This window comes from Alnus glutinosa, chromosome 1 (genome assembly GCF_958979055.1).
Source record: "Alnus glutinosa chromosome 1, dhAlnGlut1.1, whole genome shotgun sequence".
Classification (NCBI taxonomy): Eukaryota; Viridiplantae; Streptophyta; class Magnoliopsida; order Fagales; family Betulaceae; genus Alnus; species Alnus glutinosa.
This window is the reverse complement of record NC_084886.1, coordinates 50719016-50731832: the sequence shown is the minus strand read 5'-3', so window position 1 is coordinate 50731832 and position 12817 is coordinate 50719016. Positions and strand designations below refer to the sequence as shown.

General features: G+C 38.2%; 2 protein-coding genes and 1 non-coding gene across 4 annotated transcripts; 2 read left to right on the top strand and 1 right to left on the bottom strand.

Moving 5' to 3' along the window:
* Positions 1-542: 542 nt before the first annotated feature.
* TRNAA-CGC (transfer RNA alanine (anticodon CGC)) lies at positions 543-615 on the bottom strand. The gene has a single exon. It is a non-coding gene; the product is annotated as a tRNA-Ala (tRNA).
* A 3083-nt stretch (positions 616-3698) lies between these two features.
* LOC133857142 (wax ester synthase/diacylglycerol acyltransferase 5-like) lies at positions 3699-7312 on the top strand. Of its 2 annotated transcripts, none has more exons than XM_062292286.1 (7): positions 3699-3997; positions 4875-5441; positions 5650-5716; positions 5957-6066; positions 6154-6324; positions 6477-6614; positions 6993-7312. In XM_062292286.1, exons 1-7 carry the CDS (start codon positions 3812-3814, stop codon positions 7158-7160), a joined length of 1407 nt encoding a protein of 468 aa, XP_062148270.1. In that variant the 5' UTR covers positions 3699-3811; the 3' UTR covers positions 7161-7312. The 2 variants fall into 2 exon arrangements, with proteins under 2 accessions (XP_062148270.1, XP_062148264.1); XM_062292280.1 differs by having other exon boundaries at positions 3702-3997; positions 6154-6363; positions 6993-7309.
* A 1403-nt stretch (positions 7313-8715) lies between these two features.
* LOC133857124 (protein BOBBER 1-like) lies at positions 8716-12817 on the top strand. The gene is made up of 6 exons (XM_062292258.1): positions 8716-9217; positions 10674-10846; positions 10970-11018; positions 11350-11516; positions 12410-12493; positions 12578-12817. The coding sequence occupies exons 1-6, from the start codon at positions 8827-8829 to the stop codon at positions 12614-12616; spliced, it is 903 nt and encodes a 300-aa protein (XP_062148242.1). The 5' UTR covers positions 8716-8826; the 3' UTR covers positions 12617-12817.

Sequence of the window (12817 nt, the reverse complement as noted above, 5' to 3'; positions counted from 1 at the left end):
TTCTAACGGAATACCCTTAAGTGAGACATTTAAAAACTTGGATATCCCAGTTTGAGACGTTTGCTAGTTCAGTACTCTTGTCTTAAAATAGCGTACAATTTGATACCATTTTACAAAGTTATCCATATTTTTTAAAAAAACTATTAGATTTCTTAAATGTAGGTTTCTCTAATTGTTATGGCTGTGTTGGGCTTGAGATGTTGAGCACAAGCATGAAGATAATCCTCTTGATCATAAATGAACTGCTTGCCCCAATGCTAATTGGGCCGGTTGCCCCGATAGCAGGACGATCAACCACCTCATGTTGATGCTTCAATCCAGACTACTTTAAAATCTATTGCAGGGGTGATAGGTAGGGTTATGAGATTTGATGGCCCGCCCTGGAGTGGACGGGCCTTATGGGCCTTGTTGGGCTGGTACACCAAATGACCATTAATGCTCTAGTTTCGTGTCCAAAATGGAATTGGCATTCTCAAATCTTTTTTATAAACAAAAAAGTAGAGCATGGTTACGTGGGCTGTTGGCGTTATGAAAAGTGATTTTGGAGGTGCGGGGAATCGAACCCCGTGCCTCTCGCATGCGAAGCGAGCGCTCTACCATATGAGCTACACCCCCGGCTTGGTTGTTAGGCTACGTCTTATATTATAATTCTCTTATCTCTGAAACGGTGCAACCCTCTCACATAAACCCCCAGTTTAGTAGTTATTTTTCCATTCTCCTCTTCACTTATCCCAAAAACAATCAACTTCAAAATATTTTTACTTTATATCACATTAATAATTTTTTATTATTATTTAAATATGAAAAATTCACTACAATACAAAACTTTTTTACTTTTTTATACAAATTCTTTTTACTTTATATCACATTTATCATTTTCAACTCCCACTACCAATTCCTCTTCTCTTACCAAACAAGGCCTCTAAGAATATAAATAACATAAATAGGAAATAGAATTATAAAGTGAGACAAATTTCCTATTTTCCAATTGGAGAGATTATGCTTTATGAGAAAATCTTTTTATTTTCTTAATAGAGATAATAAATGCATTATTCTCTTAAATACTACAAGGGAAATGTTACCCTTACACCCAATTCCCCACACCCAATCCTTTACACCCTGTCGTGGCATAAAAAAAAAAAATAAAATAAAATAAAATTGCTTTAGATCTCAAACCCCCCACCCGTCCCTTTCCAATCTCACCTGTCCCTCCCCTCCCACCTGTCAGTGACGGAGGGGACGTTCCCGGTCTAGATTCTCGACGGTGACAGAGATGCCGGTGATGGTAACGAATGGACGGACGAGGCTGAGTGAAGGGTCCACAAATGGACGTCAAGGCTGCGCGGGGCCATGGCTGGCGGGGATCTGCTTTCCTCGGCCAAAACAGCCGGATCGACTGGATCCCGGCCAGGATCTAACCCTTCCCCAGCCAAAACGACCGGATCCGGCATTTCCCCAGCCAGAACGACTGCATTACGGGGTGGGTGGTGCCGGATGGTTCGGGGTGGGCGGGAGTTGGTGTCGAAGTGTTTCGGGCTGGGTGGTGCCAGGTGGTTCGGTGTGTTCCGGGCTGTGTTGCAATCTTTCTTTGCTTTTGAGGAAGAAAACAATAAAAATAAAAATAAAATAAAAAATAAAAAAATCTACATGGTATTACCTCGTCAGGGTGTAAGGGTAACATTTTCTATGGTACATTACGTCCCTTACCCTATGATTTATGAGCAAAATCTTAATTCTAATTGAGTTATCTTTTCCGGATTGTAGACCGTAACAAAATCTTTCTTAAAGTAACAAATTAATTGGTATTTGTATCATACTCGCAAAAAAAAAAAAAAATGATATATATATATATATATATATATATATATATATATTATAATAAAAAATCATTCTTCGAGCCCATCTCCACAGACGTTCTAATAGTAAATAAATTATATTTTATAACAACATTACTTGTAACAAGTGATAGTGTGCTACAACAATTTGAAGATTCTCTGCGATACTGCTTAGTGCTTGCCACTATGTCTAAATACAATAAAAAGAGAGGAGAAAACAAAATCAGGTCAAAGGTCTTCTTTTTCTGAATTATGGAGTGCATTTCCGACAAGGTTTTTTTTTTTTTTTTTTTTTTTTTTTTTTTTTTTTTTTTTTTTAAATAAGTCTCACGTTTCTTTATTATTATTATTTTTTTTCTATTTTCTTCATTTTTCGACTCAATAATAAGGCGTCTGAATTTAGAAAAATGTGTTAACTTAATTTAGCTTTTCAATATGTAAAATAGGAGGTAAACTTACCTAATAAATGATAAGAGCCTTGTAATGTTCCAAAGCAACTGATATGCCAATTTTTATTTTTTTTTGAGAAAATAGTGATGAATTTTATAAATCATAGAGACAAAAACTCTTGCTCAGTAAGTACAATACTTTGAATGGGATGAGGGCATCCACCCATCCACACTTGTTATAGCTTTTGAATTAAAGCTACTTTAGCCAAATAGTGCGCATCATTATTTGCCAGACGACTTACATACTGGACCACAAAAGAATCAACAGCCATGAGAATGGCCTTAGAATCTTCAATCAGGTTTCCATAAAGCCTCAAACATTCTGTGATCCTATTAAGTTCCCCTACAACCTGTTGTGAGTCCCCCTAAAAAATAACATTCTGCCAACCTTGACCTTCACAGAAACATATAGCCCTCCATGCAGCCAAAGCTTCAGCTGTTGTTGGATCTGTGATGCCTTGCTCTGAAGCTGAATAGGCAGCCTACACTGTACCCTCATGAGTTCGGATCACCACCCCAATTCCTACCAACTTTTGCTTACAATCCTTTGCCGCATTCCAGTTAGCCTTCAACATACCAAGTAGAGGTGGTGTCCATGTAGGGGTTGGTTTGACAGCACCAGCACAACATGTCTCGGATTGGTCAGTGGCCTGAGCAAACTCCGCAACCTGGTTTTTGGCTTGTCCCACCAGATTAGAAGGAGGCGTGAAAAACCCTTAGAACACCAAAGTGTTTCGCCGTAACCAGATCAGCCGAGCTAGTGTCACTGCCTCAATGAAGTCGTTGTCTTCAAGCTTCTCCAACAGCTGCTGAAGAAAGCCCAAATCGTCACTCTCTACAAGAGAGAGTTTTTGAATACATCTACTACTGTTCTGCCAAACTGCCACAGAAGAAGGGCACGTCCACAGAATATGGAAAACATTTTCGGGTTCTCTACCACAAATGGGGCACAACGGGTCTGAAATGATTTTTCGAGAGTGGAGATTGGCCTTGGCCAATTTTTGTTTTCTACCATTGGAAAAAGAAAAATAACCAAAAAATTGTACCGTTAAATGTATATGAGACAAGCTATTTAGTAGACGTGTAAATCTTATAATTAAATTCAATAATTAATTTTTTTTAAAAAAAATAAAAAATTATAAGAAAATTCAAGAAACATCTGTCTATGTCTAGTTAGTAGTTAACCTAATTCCTACGGCATGAGAAAAAAATAGAAACTGACTATTCCGTAGTCACATGCAGAGATATTTGGCTCTCAATCACAGACGTCTGCGCACTTGGTCAAAGAGATGGTTCCAAAAAACAAATACCAGAGAAATGGTAAAGGCAAACCAGACTGACGACAACATCCTTTAAAGAATATATATGACCATTATTTATTTCAACTAGGGGATCGGAATTCAAGCTCACCCACCATGAGTTAGCCATAAAGTCAAAACCAAGTAGGTCCGAAATCTCAAACTGAGAAAGGAATTTCTTGAGGCTTTTTTTTCGAGACAAAAAAGAAGCCGGGGAGAAGAAGCAAGGATGGGTGATGGCGAGGCATCCACCGGCGACCACCCGCTAAGTCCAGCAGCTCGGTTGTTTCACGCGCCACGCATCAACTGTTACATCCTCGCCATCATGGGGTGCAAGACAAGAATCAATCCCGATGTTGTCAAAGCCGGCTTGGAGCAGACTTTGCTTAAGCATCCTCGGTTCTCCAGCAAGCTGGTAATTACAAAAGCATCTCCCATATTCCTTTTCTTCTTTCCTGAAGGTTCCTTTTCCTTTATTTCATTGCCCAATGACCATGCACCCTGCTTCTTTTTACTATCTTTCTAATAATTCTTCCTCCTCCTTTTTTGGTTGCGTTTATTCGAAATTAACTATGGTTCACTTGCATATCATAAAGGATAAAGCTATTTCTTTTAACAGTGTTTTATTCAATTCCCTCTCTAGTCTCTACATCCTATTATCATAGCCTTGGCATTGCCACCAAAGATCAGAAAAGTCTGATTTCTCTGTTTACTCCTGCCTGCCCCTGTGCCAGACTCGCATAACCCTTTTAGGTGTACATATTGCTCTTGTGCCCTGTCCACAAGAGACTTTAATTACTTTAAAAGGCTTGAGAGGAGGGTTGCGGGATCCACATATTCCGGCATCTCGAGCTCAGTCTTCAGGACAATCCCTATATAGTTAAGTCCCCACACCTGACCTCTCTTTATTGGCTACTCAAATTAACTGCAATTCAGTAAATTTTCATAGTCAAAGAATCGGTAAAATCTGTACATGGGAGTTTTATTAATTAATGTTATAAAGAAAAATATATTCTTAAATTAAAAGTATGACTGTTTTTTCAATATGATAAGTCAAATCTGGGCTGCAAATTTTGATAAAAGTATTTATAGAAGATGGTGCTCACGTTGGTGTATATATATATATATATATATATATATATAATTATTTATTCATAAAAATAGTTGAAGAAGATAGTGTGCTCAGATTATTTTATACTAAAATTTGTTCACATGGGGCATTCAAATTAACAACATGCTTCTATTCTATTTAATCGTGAACATTTTCTTTCTTGTTGTTTGTAATGCAAAAGGTTGTTGATCGCGGGAAGAAAAAATGGAGTCGGACCACAGTGAATTTAGAGGATCATGTCATTATTCCGGATTTGGATCCAAAAGTAGATTTTCCAGACCAATTTCTTGAAGATTACGTATCAAATCTTACCAGAAACCCCATGGACCTCTCCAAACCATTGTGGGAACTCCACCTTCTCAACATGAAAACCTCCGATGCAGAGGCTGTCGGGGTCTTCAGGATCCACCACTCAATGGGTGATGGTGCATCTCTGGTTTCTCTTCTCCTAGCTTGCACACGAAAAACCTTGGACCCGGAGGCAGTACCTACTGTTCCGGTCAAAAAAAGAGCAGGTTCGGCTAATTCCGGCGGGTTTTGGTGGTTCTTCTTAGCTGTTTGGTCGGCGTTGAGGTTGATTTGGAACACTTTGGTGGATATGTTGGTGTTTGTGGCAACCATTGTCTTCTTGAAAGATACGAAAACTCCAATCAAAGGCGCACATGGGGTTGAGCTGAATACCAAAAAGTTTGTGCATCGGACGGTCAAATTGGATGACATGAAGCTCGTTAAGAATGCACTAAACATGGTACGTTGATTAATAAAAGTCAAATTTATTCGTTTGTTAAAAAAAAAAAAAACCAAATTTTTACTTGAAATAGAGAGGAGAAGCCATTAACATGGAACATCCTTCATTAATACACGTATGTTTCTGAATTTTCTTTATATTTGTAATTGGCAGTAATTTTATTTTTTTTTTTATCTTCCTTAAATTTTACTGTGGCTGAAATTAGTAGACCATAAACGATGTCGTTCTGGGAGTAACACAAGCTGGCCTCTCACGATATCTCAACCGCAGATACGGTGAGTTTCTGTTAATTGCTTTCTTCCTTGTACTATTACCATCTTCTGAAATTAGTCAGTTCTTTCGCCCCACATTTACTTTTGATCTATATATAATTAAAAATTGAATGAAATGATAAAATTTAGAATTTTCTATCACTTAAATTTTGAAATAATTGATGATTTAACAATCCTCCGCAAGATATGCACCAAAATTGGTTTAATAGCCGACCTAAAGGCTAACGGTTCACCCGCATGCAGGTGAGGATGACAAAGACGTAGGAGCAAAGCAGAGGAAAAGTAATATTCCAAAAAGTATCCGCCTTAGGACAGCCATTCTCGTCAATCTAAGACCAACTGCAGGAATCCAGGTTAGCAAACATATATAGTCATCATGGTCTTTGCCCTCATCTTGATCATCCTTTCCTTTTTAACGATGTCAATTCATGAACATGCAGGATCTAGCTGATATGATGGCCAAGGGATCGAAGGCTAGGTGGGGCAATCTGATCGGCTATATCCTCCTCCCCTTCACCATTGCTTTACAAGATAACCCATTGGATTATGTTCGGCAAGCTAAGGCCACCATTGATAGAAAAAAGCTTTCACTTGAAGCCATATGCACCTTTGTGAGTGCTGAGTTAGTACTTCGGATATTTGGAGTTAAGGTATCTATATATATATATATATATACACACACAGAGTCTTAAGGCAACTTTTATATTATGGTGCAATTTTGGATCAAAAGTGTTATAAATTATGTATTTACATTGGACAACAGGTTGCTGCTGCTATAACGCATAGAATTCTCTCCAACAATACAATGGCCATTTCCAGCTTGATCGGTCCGCTTGAAGAAATCAGCTTTTATGGTCATCCAATGGCTTATCTTGCTCCGAGTGTTTATGGGCACCCACAGGTAAGTCATCCAAAGACACTTGGAACCTCGTCTCCCTTACTTTCGTGACTACACATAATTTCTAGCTATCAAAAACAAATGATGTGGTGACACTTACTATGTCAGTCAAATTAAATTTACTTGTCAAGTTTTGTTGTCTTGACTACTATTTTCATCCGTCTGACACTCATTCAAGCTATCATGTGAGTTTGTAAAGAAATTATAGTAAAAGTTATAGCATTTCAAGCATTTTCTGCACCCGAATATGTGAACAAAAAATTATAACAACCCCATTACTGCATTCTTCATATATCCTTAAACATTGTCTTCTTTTAGCTTACAGCTAGCTCCTAAAATGCTTTGTTTTTGTTTTTTGTTTTTTTGGCATTTCTTCTGCAGGCACTGACAGTCCATTTCCAACAATACGCTGAAAAAATGACCATTGCGCTGGCAGTTGACCCAAATGTGATCCCTGATCCTCACCAGCTCTGCGATGATCTACAGGAATCGCTCAAACTCATCAAGGATGCTGTCGTAAAAGAGGGACTCATCAAGGATGTTGTTTGAGGAGAGAACCAGTTCTGATTATTCTTTTCACAACAAATGTAATTGTGGTTCCAGTAACATTTACTGGCCTTCAAATTGAATTTCTTTTAATGGAGAAAAAAGAAAAACAACAGGAATACCTTATCAATGAACCCCGGCCATATATGTTTAGCCTATTATCTTTGCAATACAACTAACCTTCCTAGGAAAAAGTGAAAAACCACAGCCTTCAATTCCATTGCAATTAACAAAAGGATTAACGATTAAACTTTCCCCTTATGTTCAAAAGACATTTTAAATGCTTTGAAGCTATAAGTAATGAATAAATAAATAACTAATATGGTAAATTTTTGTCAATTTGTTTTATTTTAAATTTTTTGTAAATTGGGGTATTTTCAGTAAAAATTAGACAACTCAAAACATTATAATAATTTATAGGTTTGTGTTATAATTTGGAAGTGAATATAAAATTAGGTTGATAGTTTGAGAGATAAAATGTAATTTACCCTAACCGAGAATATAAAACTAAGGTTTACAACTTTAAGAGAGAGAATGTCTCCCTTCTCTCTAAAACCTTTTATAGCCTTTTTGTGCAAACCACCATGGGAGGGAAGCCCAAAACTTCCCGGCCCCCCCTCCCCCTTTGTCTTCCATTTTTCTTCTTTTTCCCTCTCCTTCCCTGCTGCTTACGCCTCCTATGAGACCCCTATCCTACTAAAACTCTTTCTAGCCCTATCTGTCTCATTGGAGGCAATTTATTTACTTTTCATGCTTTTCGTCTCCACAACGCTATTCCCATGGGTCATCTGTCAAATTTGGTTTGGATTTTGGTTCAAAGTTTTTGCATGACACACGCTTCTCCACTGTGCTTCCCATCGTCTTCCACCTCTGTCGATAGCAACCGCTTGCCTTTCGGACCTCCTAATCTCTGAGCGTGGTTTGCACACGCCAACGAGTGTTTCCCACTTGCCAACACGTGACGTCTACACCGCCCCCTAGTCTCCCCCCCCCTTTGCTATTGGCGAATCGTGGTTGTTTGCGTCGTCCTTAACCGGAGAGAGGTCGTTCAATGTTGGCGTGTGGTCTACACGCGCCAGCACTGGCGACTCCTAACCGATTCGTGATGTGTTGTGGTTGTTTTTTCACTTTTGTGTTTATGAGCTTTTTGTTTTTTTGCATCTTCTTTGTGCCCCCTATAATTGTTACCACAGTGTTTGGGTTAATTGAACTCTTTTACCCACTTTTAATTACCTTTATTGGTGGTCTAAGTTCTTGGCATCCGTGCAAAAAATTAATAAGCCCGCGTAATTCCTCATTGCTTCCACGTACTTTAATTTTTTAGGTATTTATTCTTGGGTTGTCCCGTCCTGATTTATTGTAATTTTTTTTTTTTGATTGTTTGTAGTTCTTTTTCATGTAAAAAAGAAGAAGAGAATATATACTATATAGGACTGTTAATGCTTAACTCCAAGTACGACTGGTAACATATTGATATTATAAGAGTATGAGGGGGGTTTCAGCAAAAATAAGTTTCTGGAAGTCTCTGAAAGCCTCGAATTACGTTTATATGTTCTAAAATTCTAAACCCTCCACACGAAGCAAACACAAAACCTTGAACTCGTGGCGGGTGAACTCACAGAGGCGAACCGAGTCAGCTCAGTAGCTCATACTCTTTACGGTCGCACCTATGGCGATAATCTCCGATTTCCAAGAAGACCAAGACAACGCTAAGCCATCGCCGTCTTCGGCGAGGACGGCATCGTTTAGCGCGAGCTTGGATCCATCGAGGCCGGTAGGGTTTTTGGAGAAAGTGTTCGACTTTCTCGGCGAGGAGAGCGACTTTCTGGAGCGGGACACGGCGGAGGAGGAGATCGTCGCGGCGTTGAAGGTTTCGAAGGAGAAGAGGAGGAAGAGGAAGAAGGCGGAGGCGGAGGAGAAGGCGGCAATGGAGGTGGAGAAGAAGGAAAAGGAAAAGAAGGAGGTGGAGAAGAAGGAAAAGGAGAAGAAGGTGGTGGAGGAGGAGAAGGTGGAGGCGATGGAGGTGGATAAGACGGAGGAGGAGAAGAGTGGTTTAAGAGGTACCGATTGTTCTTTTCCAATCACTTTTACCGTGTTTGTATTTTACCCTAGAATTTTTTGTTCTGTGCTTTGTTTGGCTGATGAGAAAACTGAGGGGGAATGCGGGAATGAAATTTAAAAGCTTTAATTTTTTCTCTGATTGTTGTTTTGAATTTTTGTGGTGTTAAAATATGTGCTTTGTTTGGTTGCTTGGAAAGATAAGGTAGAGGGATAGAGGATAAGTGAAATAGTGAAAGGGCTAAACTTCGGAAGTTTTTAACTTTTATTTGGATTTTATGTTCTGGGTATGTTGGCAATGTTGGTGCAGTTCGTGTTTCATTGATGGGAAATTTTTGAGGGAAAAGAGAAAGGTTATTGTTTGTGGTTTGGAAAACTGAGGGAGAGAGAGGAGGAGAAAGAAATGTCGGATGGGAATTCTAAATCAAAAACAAGAAAAACTGTGTTTTTATGTAATTATATTATGGTTTGCTTGGATGCTGAAGAAACTAAGAAATGAAATAGAGAAGAAAGGAAGCTGAATTTAGGAATTCTTGTCCCTGAAACAAAGGAGAAACAACAAATAAGAAGAAAAAAAATCCGGTGTTCATGAACAATGCACACCCTATTTACGTAGAAAAAATATCTGAAGACATTGTTTTACTCCAATAAGTACATTTCACAAGTTGTCTCGATATCAAGGCAGTTTTTCAATAACAAGTGTCCCACAAATAACAGGGATTTCCCCCTTAATTGATTATGTTCGTATTGGTTTCATTGTAGTCTTGTAGACTATTCATTGCTATGAAAGTGTTACAAAATGAAGTCCTTTGGAGTTATTGAAACTTTTATTATCTTTTGAAAATTTGACCTTATATGCCATTATGCTCTACCAAGATAAGCAGAACTTACGCCCTATGGCTAAAGTGCATGTATCCTTCAATGTTCCATCATAAGTGTGCAAGTTTTTAGGGTAAGTGGTGATTTAACATGGTATCAAAGTCAAAGGTCTTGAGTTCGAACCTTAATTTCGTCATGTACCCCAATTTCAATTAAATATTTCACGTGTTGGGCCTCACCTATTAAAAAGTAGTTTGAGTCCACACGTGAGGAGGAGTGTTAAAGTATTGATTAAATAATTAAATTTACCTCTTTCTATGAGCTTAAATTGTTAGGATAAGTGGTGATTTAACATTTCCACCTTGAGACTTCAGAATAAATGTCTTATGGTTTGCATCTGGCAGTAACCATTTGAGTGTGAGTGTGGTTGGTTGGGTTACTTTTCTGATGTGGCAGAGAACTGTTAAATTGGTTATCTAAAAAAGAAAAATAGTGAACTACTAAATTGGTTGTCTGAATCTTAGTGCCTTCCATTCCAAATAGAGACTGCCCTTGATGACTGATCATGCGCTATTTTTGAATTCAACTTTTCACAATTTTTTTTTTTTGTTTTTTGTTTTTTTGGGAATATCTGTGCAGTTCCAAATCGAGGCAATGGCCTTGATCTGGACAAGTACTCATGGACGCAGACTCTGCAAGAGGTCACTTTAAATGTTCCAGTGCCTACTGGAACTAAATCAAGGTTTGTTGTATGTGAAATAAAGAAGAACCATCTCAAAGTAGGACTCAAGGGCCAGCCTCCAATAATTGAGGTAAGTCTGCTTGCAGGCTTGTTTTTATTGTGTTTAAACTCATCTGATGTGCTGTTTCTTTCTTTCTGATATGCTACGTTCAGATTGTTTTTACCTTGGCTCATGTACTTAAAATACTTGCAGGGGGAGCTTTTTCGGTCTGTCAAACCTGATGATTGTTATTGGAGCATAGGTATGCTATCATACAAATACCTGCATGAACTAGTTGAACCTTGCATTTTATTTTTGTCTACTCAAAAACAATTGCAAGTTGATTAAATGTTGAAGGTTAGAAACTAATGGAAATTATTAGTAATTCCCACAATCAATATGACTAAGTGGCTAAAGTAATTATATCAATTCTGTGCACATATTTGTGTGAGCATGTGCGTGTGAGATGCATGTATGTGGGTGTTGTCTGGACAGAGATTGGTGTCCAATATTCTGACCCTTGCTTTGACAAGAGCCGTGAATAAAATATCTAAATTGCTCATCATATGTACCAATAAATTCCTTTGTTACAGAGGATCAGAATGCAGTCTCTATTCTTTTGACCAAGCATGACCAAATGGAGTGGTGGAAATCTGTGGTGAAAGGTGATCCTGAAGTTGATACGCAGAAAGTTGAACCTGAGTCCAGCAAACTATCTGACCTGGATCCAGAGACACGGCAGACTGTCGAAAAGATGATGGTAAATGATTGATGCTTTATTATCAATTTATCCTCTCGGCTATCATCTCCATGTGTGTTGTGTGTTGTGTGTTGCTTGTGTTTCATTGGTACTTTTTCCTACTGTTCTATTTGTTTACCCATTTAGCGTCATGGCCATGTTTACTTAACTCTGTGTGTGCATACGTTTGGGATCAGATTCGGAAACAATGATTACTAAAAGGAGTTTTACATGAAGTTATATTTGTTATCTTAATCTTTACTGCCCCCCCCCCCCAAAAAAAAAAAAAAACCATTTTAAAAGAGTTATTTGTATATATTGTCATTAAATCAGCTTATTTATTTAAATTTCTTCAATTTGGATTTGTGGAATTTTGCGTGTAGGCCAAAATATTATTATTATTTTGGTATCAAATTAACTGGTCGCACCTTGAGTAGAGGAATCTAACATGTTCTATAAAGCACGTACCTCTCATGGTGATAGAGAATAGTTTTTCATGCTAAGTTTCTGGAATTATCGTACAGGGTATGAATTATTTGATAGTACATTGGGTTGAGTAACCCAACATGTCGTGAAGGGCATGTTCAGATTGAGCCGTTGCTCACACAAATAGCCCCATGCTTTTTTTTTCCCCTTTTATATCAAGTTTCTGGCTTCATTGTTGGTGGTGCATAAATCTAGCTGTAGTTGCTCTTGCTCATGCGGAAGGTTTTTTTTAGAAGACATACATATTGAACTTCTATCTAAGTCATCTCTCTCTCATGCAGTGTGTTCACAGAGTTAGCACACTATTTGGTCTTGCATTGAGACTCTTTATGTTTTGCCCTTCGATTGTGAAAAAATTCTGGTTGGTGTGTGTTTTGCTCTTGAGAAAATGGTTTATGATTCCAGAGCTTTTTGTGGTTTTACTACAGTTTGATCAGAGGCAGAAGTCTATGGGCCGCCCAACTAGTGATGAGATGCAGAAACAAGAGATTCTGAAGAAATTCATGGCTGAGGTAAATACTTGAGCTTTTGATTGTTGAATCCCTCAACAAGTAAGTTTTCAAGTGTTCTGATAGTTGATCTTTGATTTACTGCAGCATCCGGAGATGGACTTCTCAAATGCAAAGATAGCATAATGGGACTGTTTCTGTTGGTGATCCTTTTTGGCTGACCTATCACATTAACATAGTTTGGGCGTGGAATTTTGGGCGGGTTTTGTGTCTGTGAAGGGTCAAAAAGTGGTTGGATTTTGTTCATATTGAGTTTTTGGTTGAAGTTCTAGACGAAGATGGAGATTATTAGTTAATATAAATCTTTGCTGGTGGGTGTTTTGCGAA

Bases quoted from the DNA above. Each gene is read 5' to 3' on its own strand.
- LOC133857142 (XM_062292280.1), top strand. From the start codon at position 3,812: ATGGGTGATGGCGAGGCATCCACCGGCGACCACCCGCTAAGTCCAGCA. The intron at 5,717-5,956 runs GTGAGTTTCTGT...ACCCGCATGCAG, and splicing joins ATATCTCAACCGCAGATACG to GTGAGGATGACAAAGACGTA. The intron at 6,615-6,992 runs GTAAGTCATCCA...TTTCTTCTGCAG, and splicing joins GTGTTTATGGGCACCCACAG to GCACTGACAGTCCATTTCCA.
- LOC133857124 (XM_062292258.1), top strand. From the start codon at position 8,827: ATGGCGATAATCTCCGATTTCCAAGAAGACCAAGACAACGCTAAGCCA. The intron at 10,847-10,969 runs GTAAGTCTGCTT...AAATACTTGCAG, and splicing joins GCCAGCCTCCAATAATTGAG to GGGGAGCTTTTTCGGTCTGT. The intron at 12,494-12,577 runs GTAAATACTTGA...GATTTACTGCAG, and splicing joins TGAAGAAATTCATGGCTGAG to CATCCGGAGATGGACTTCTC.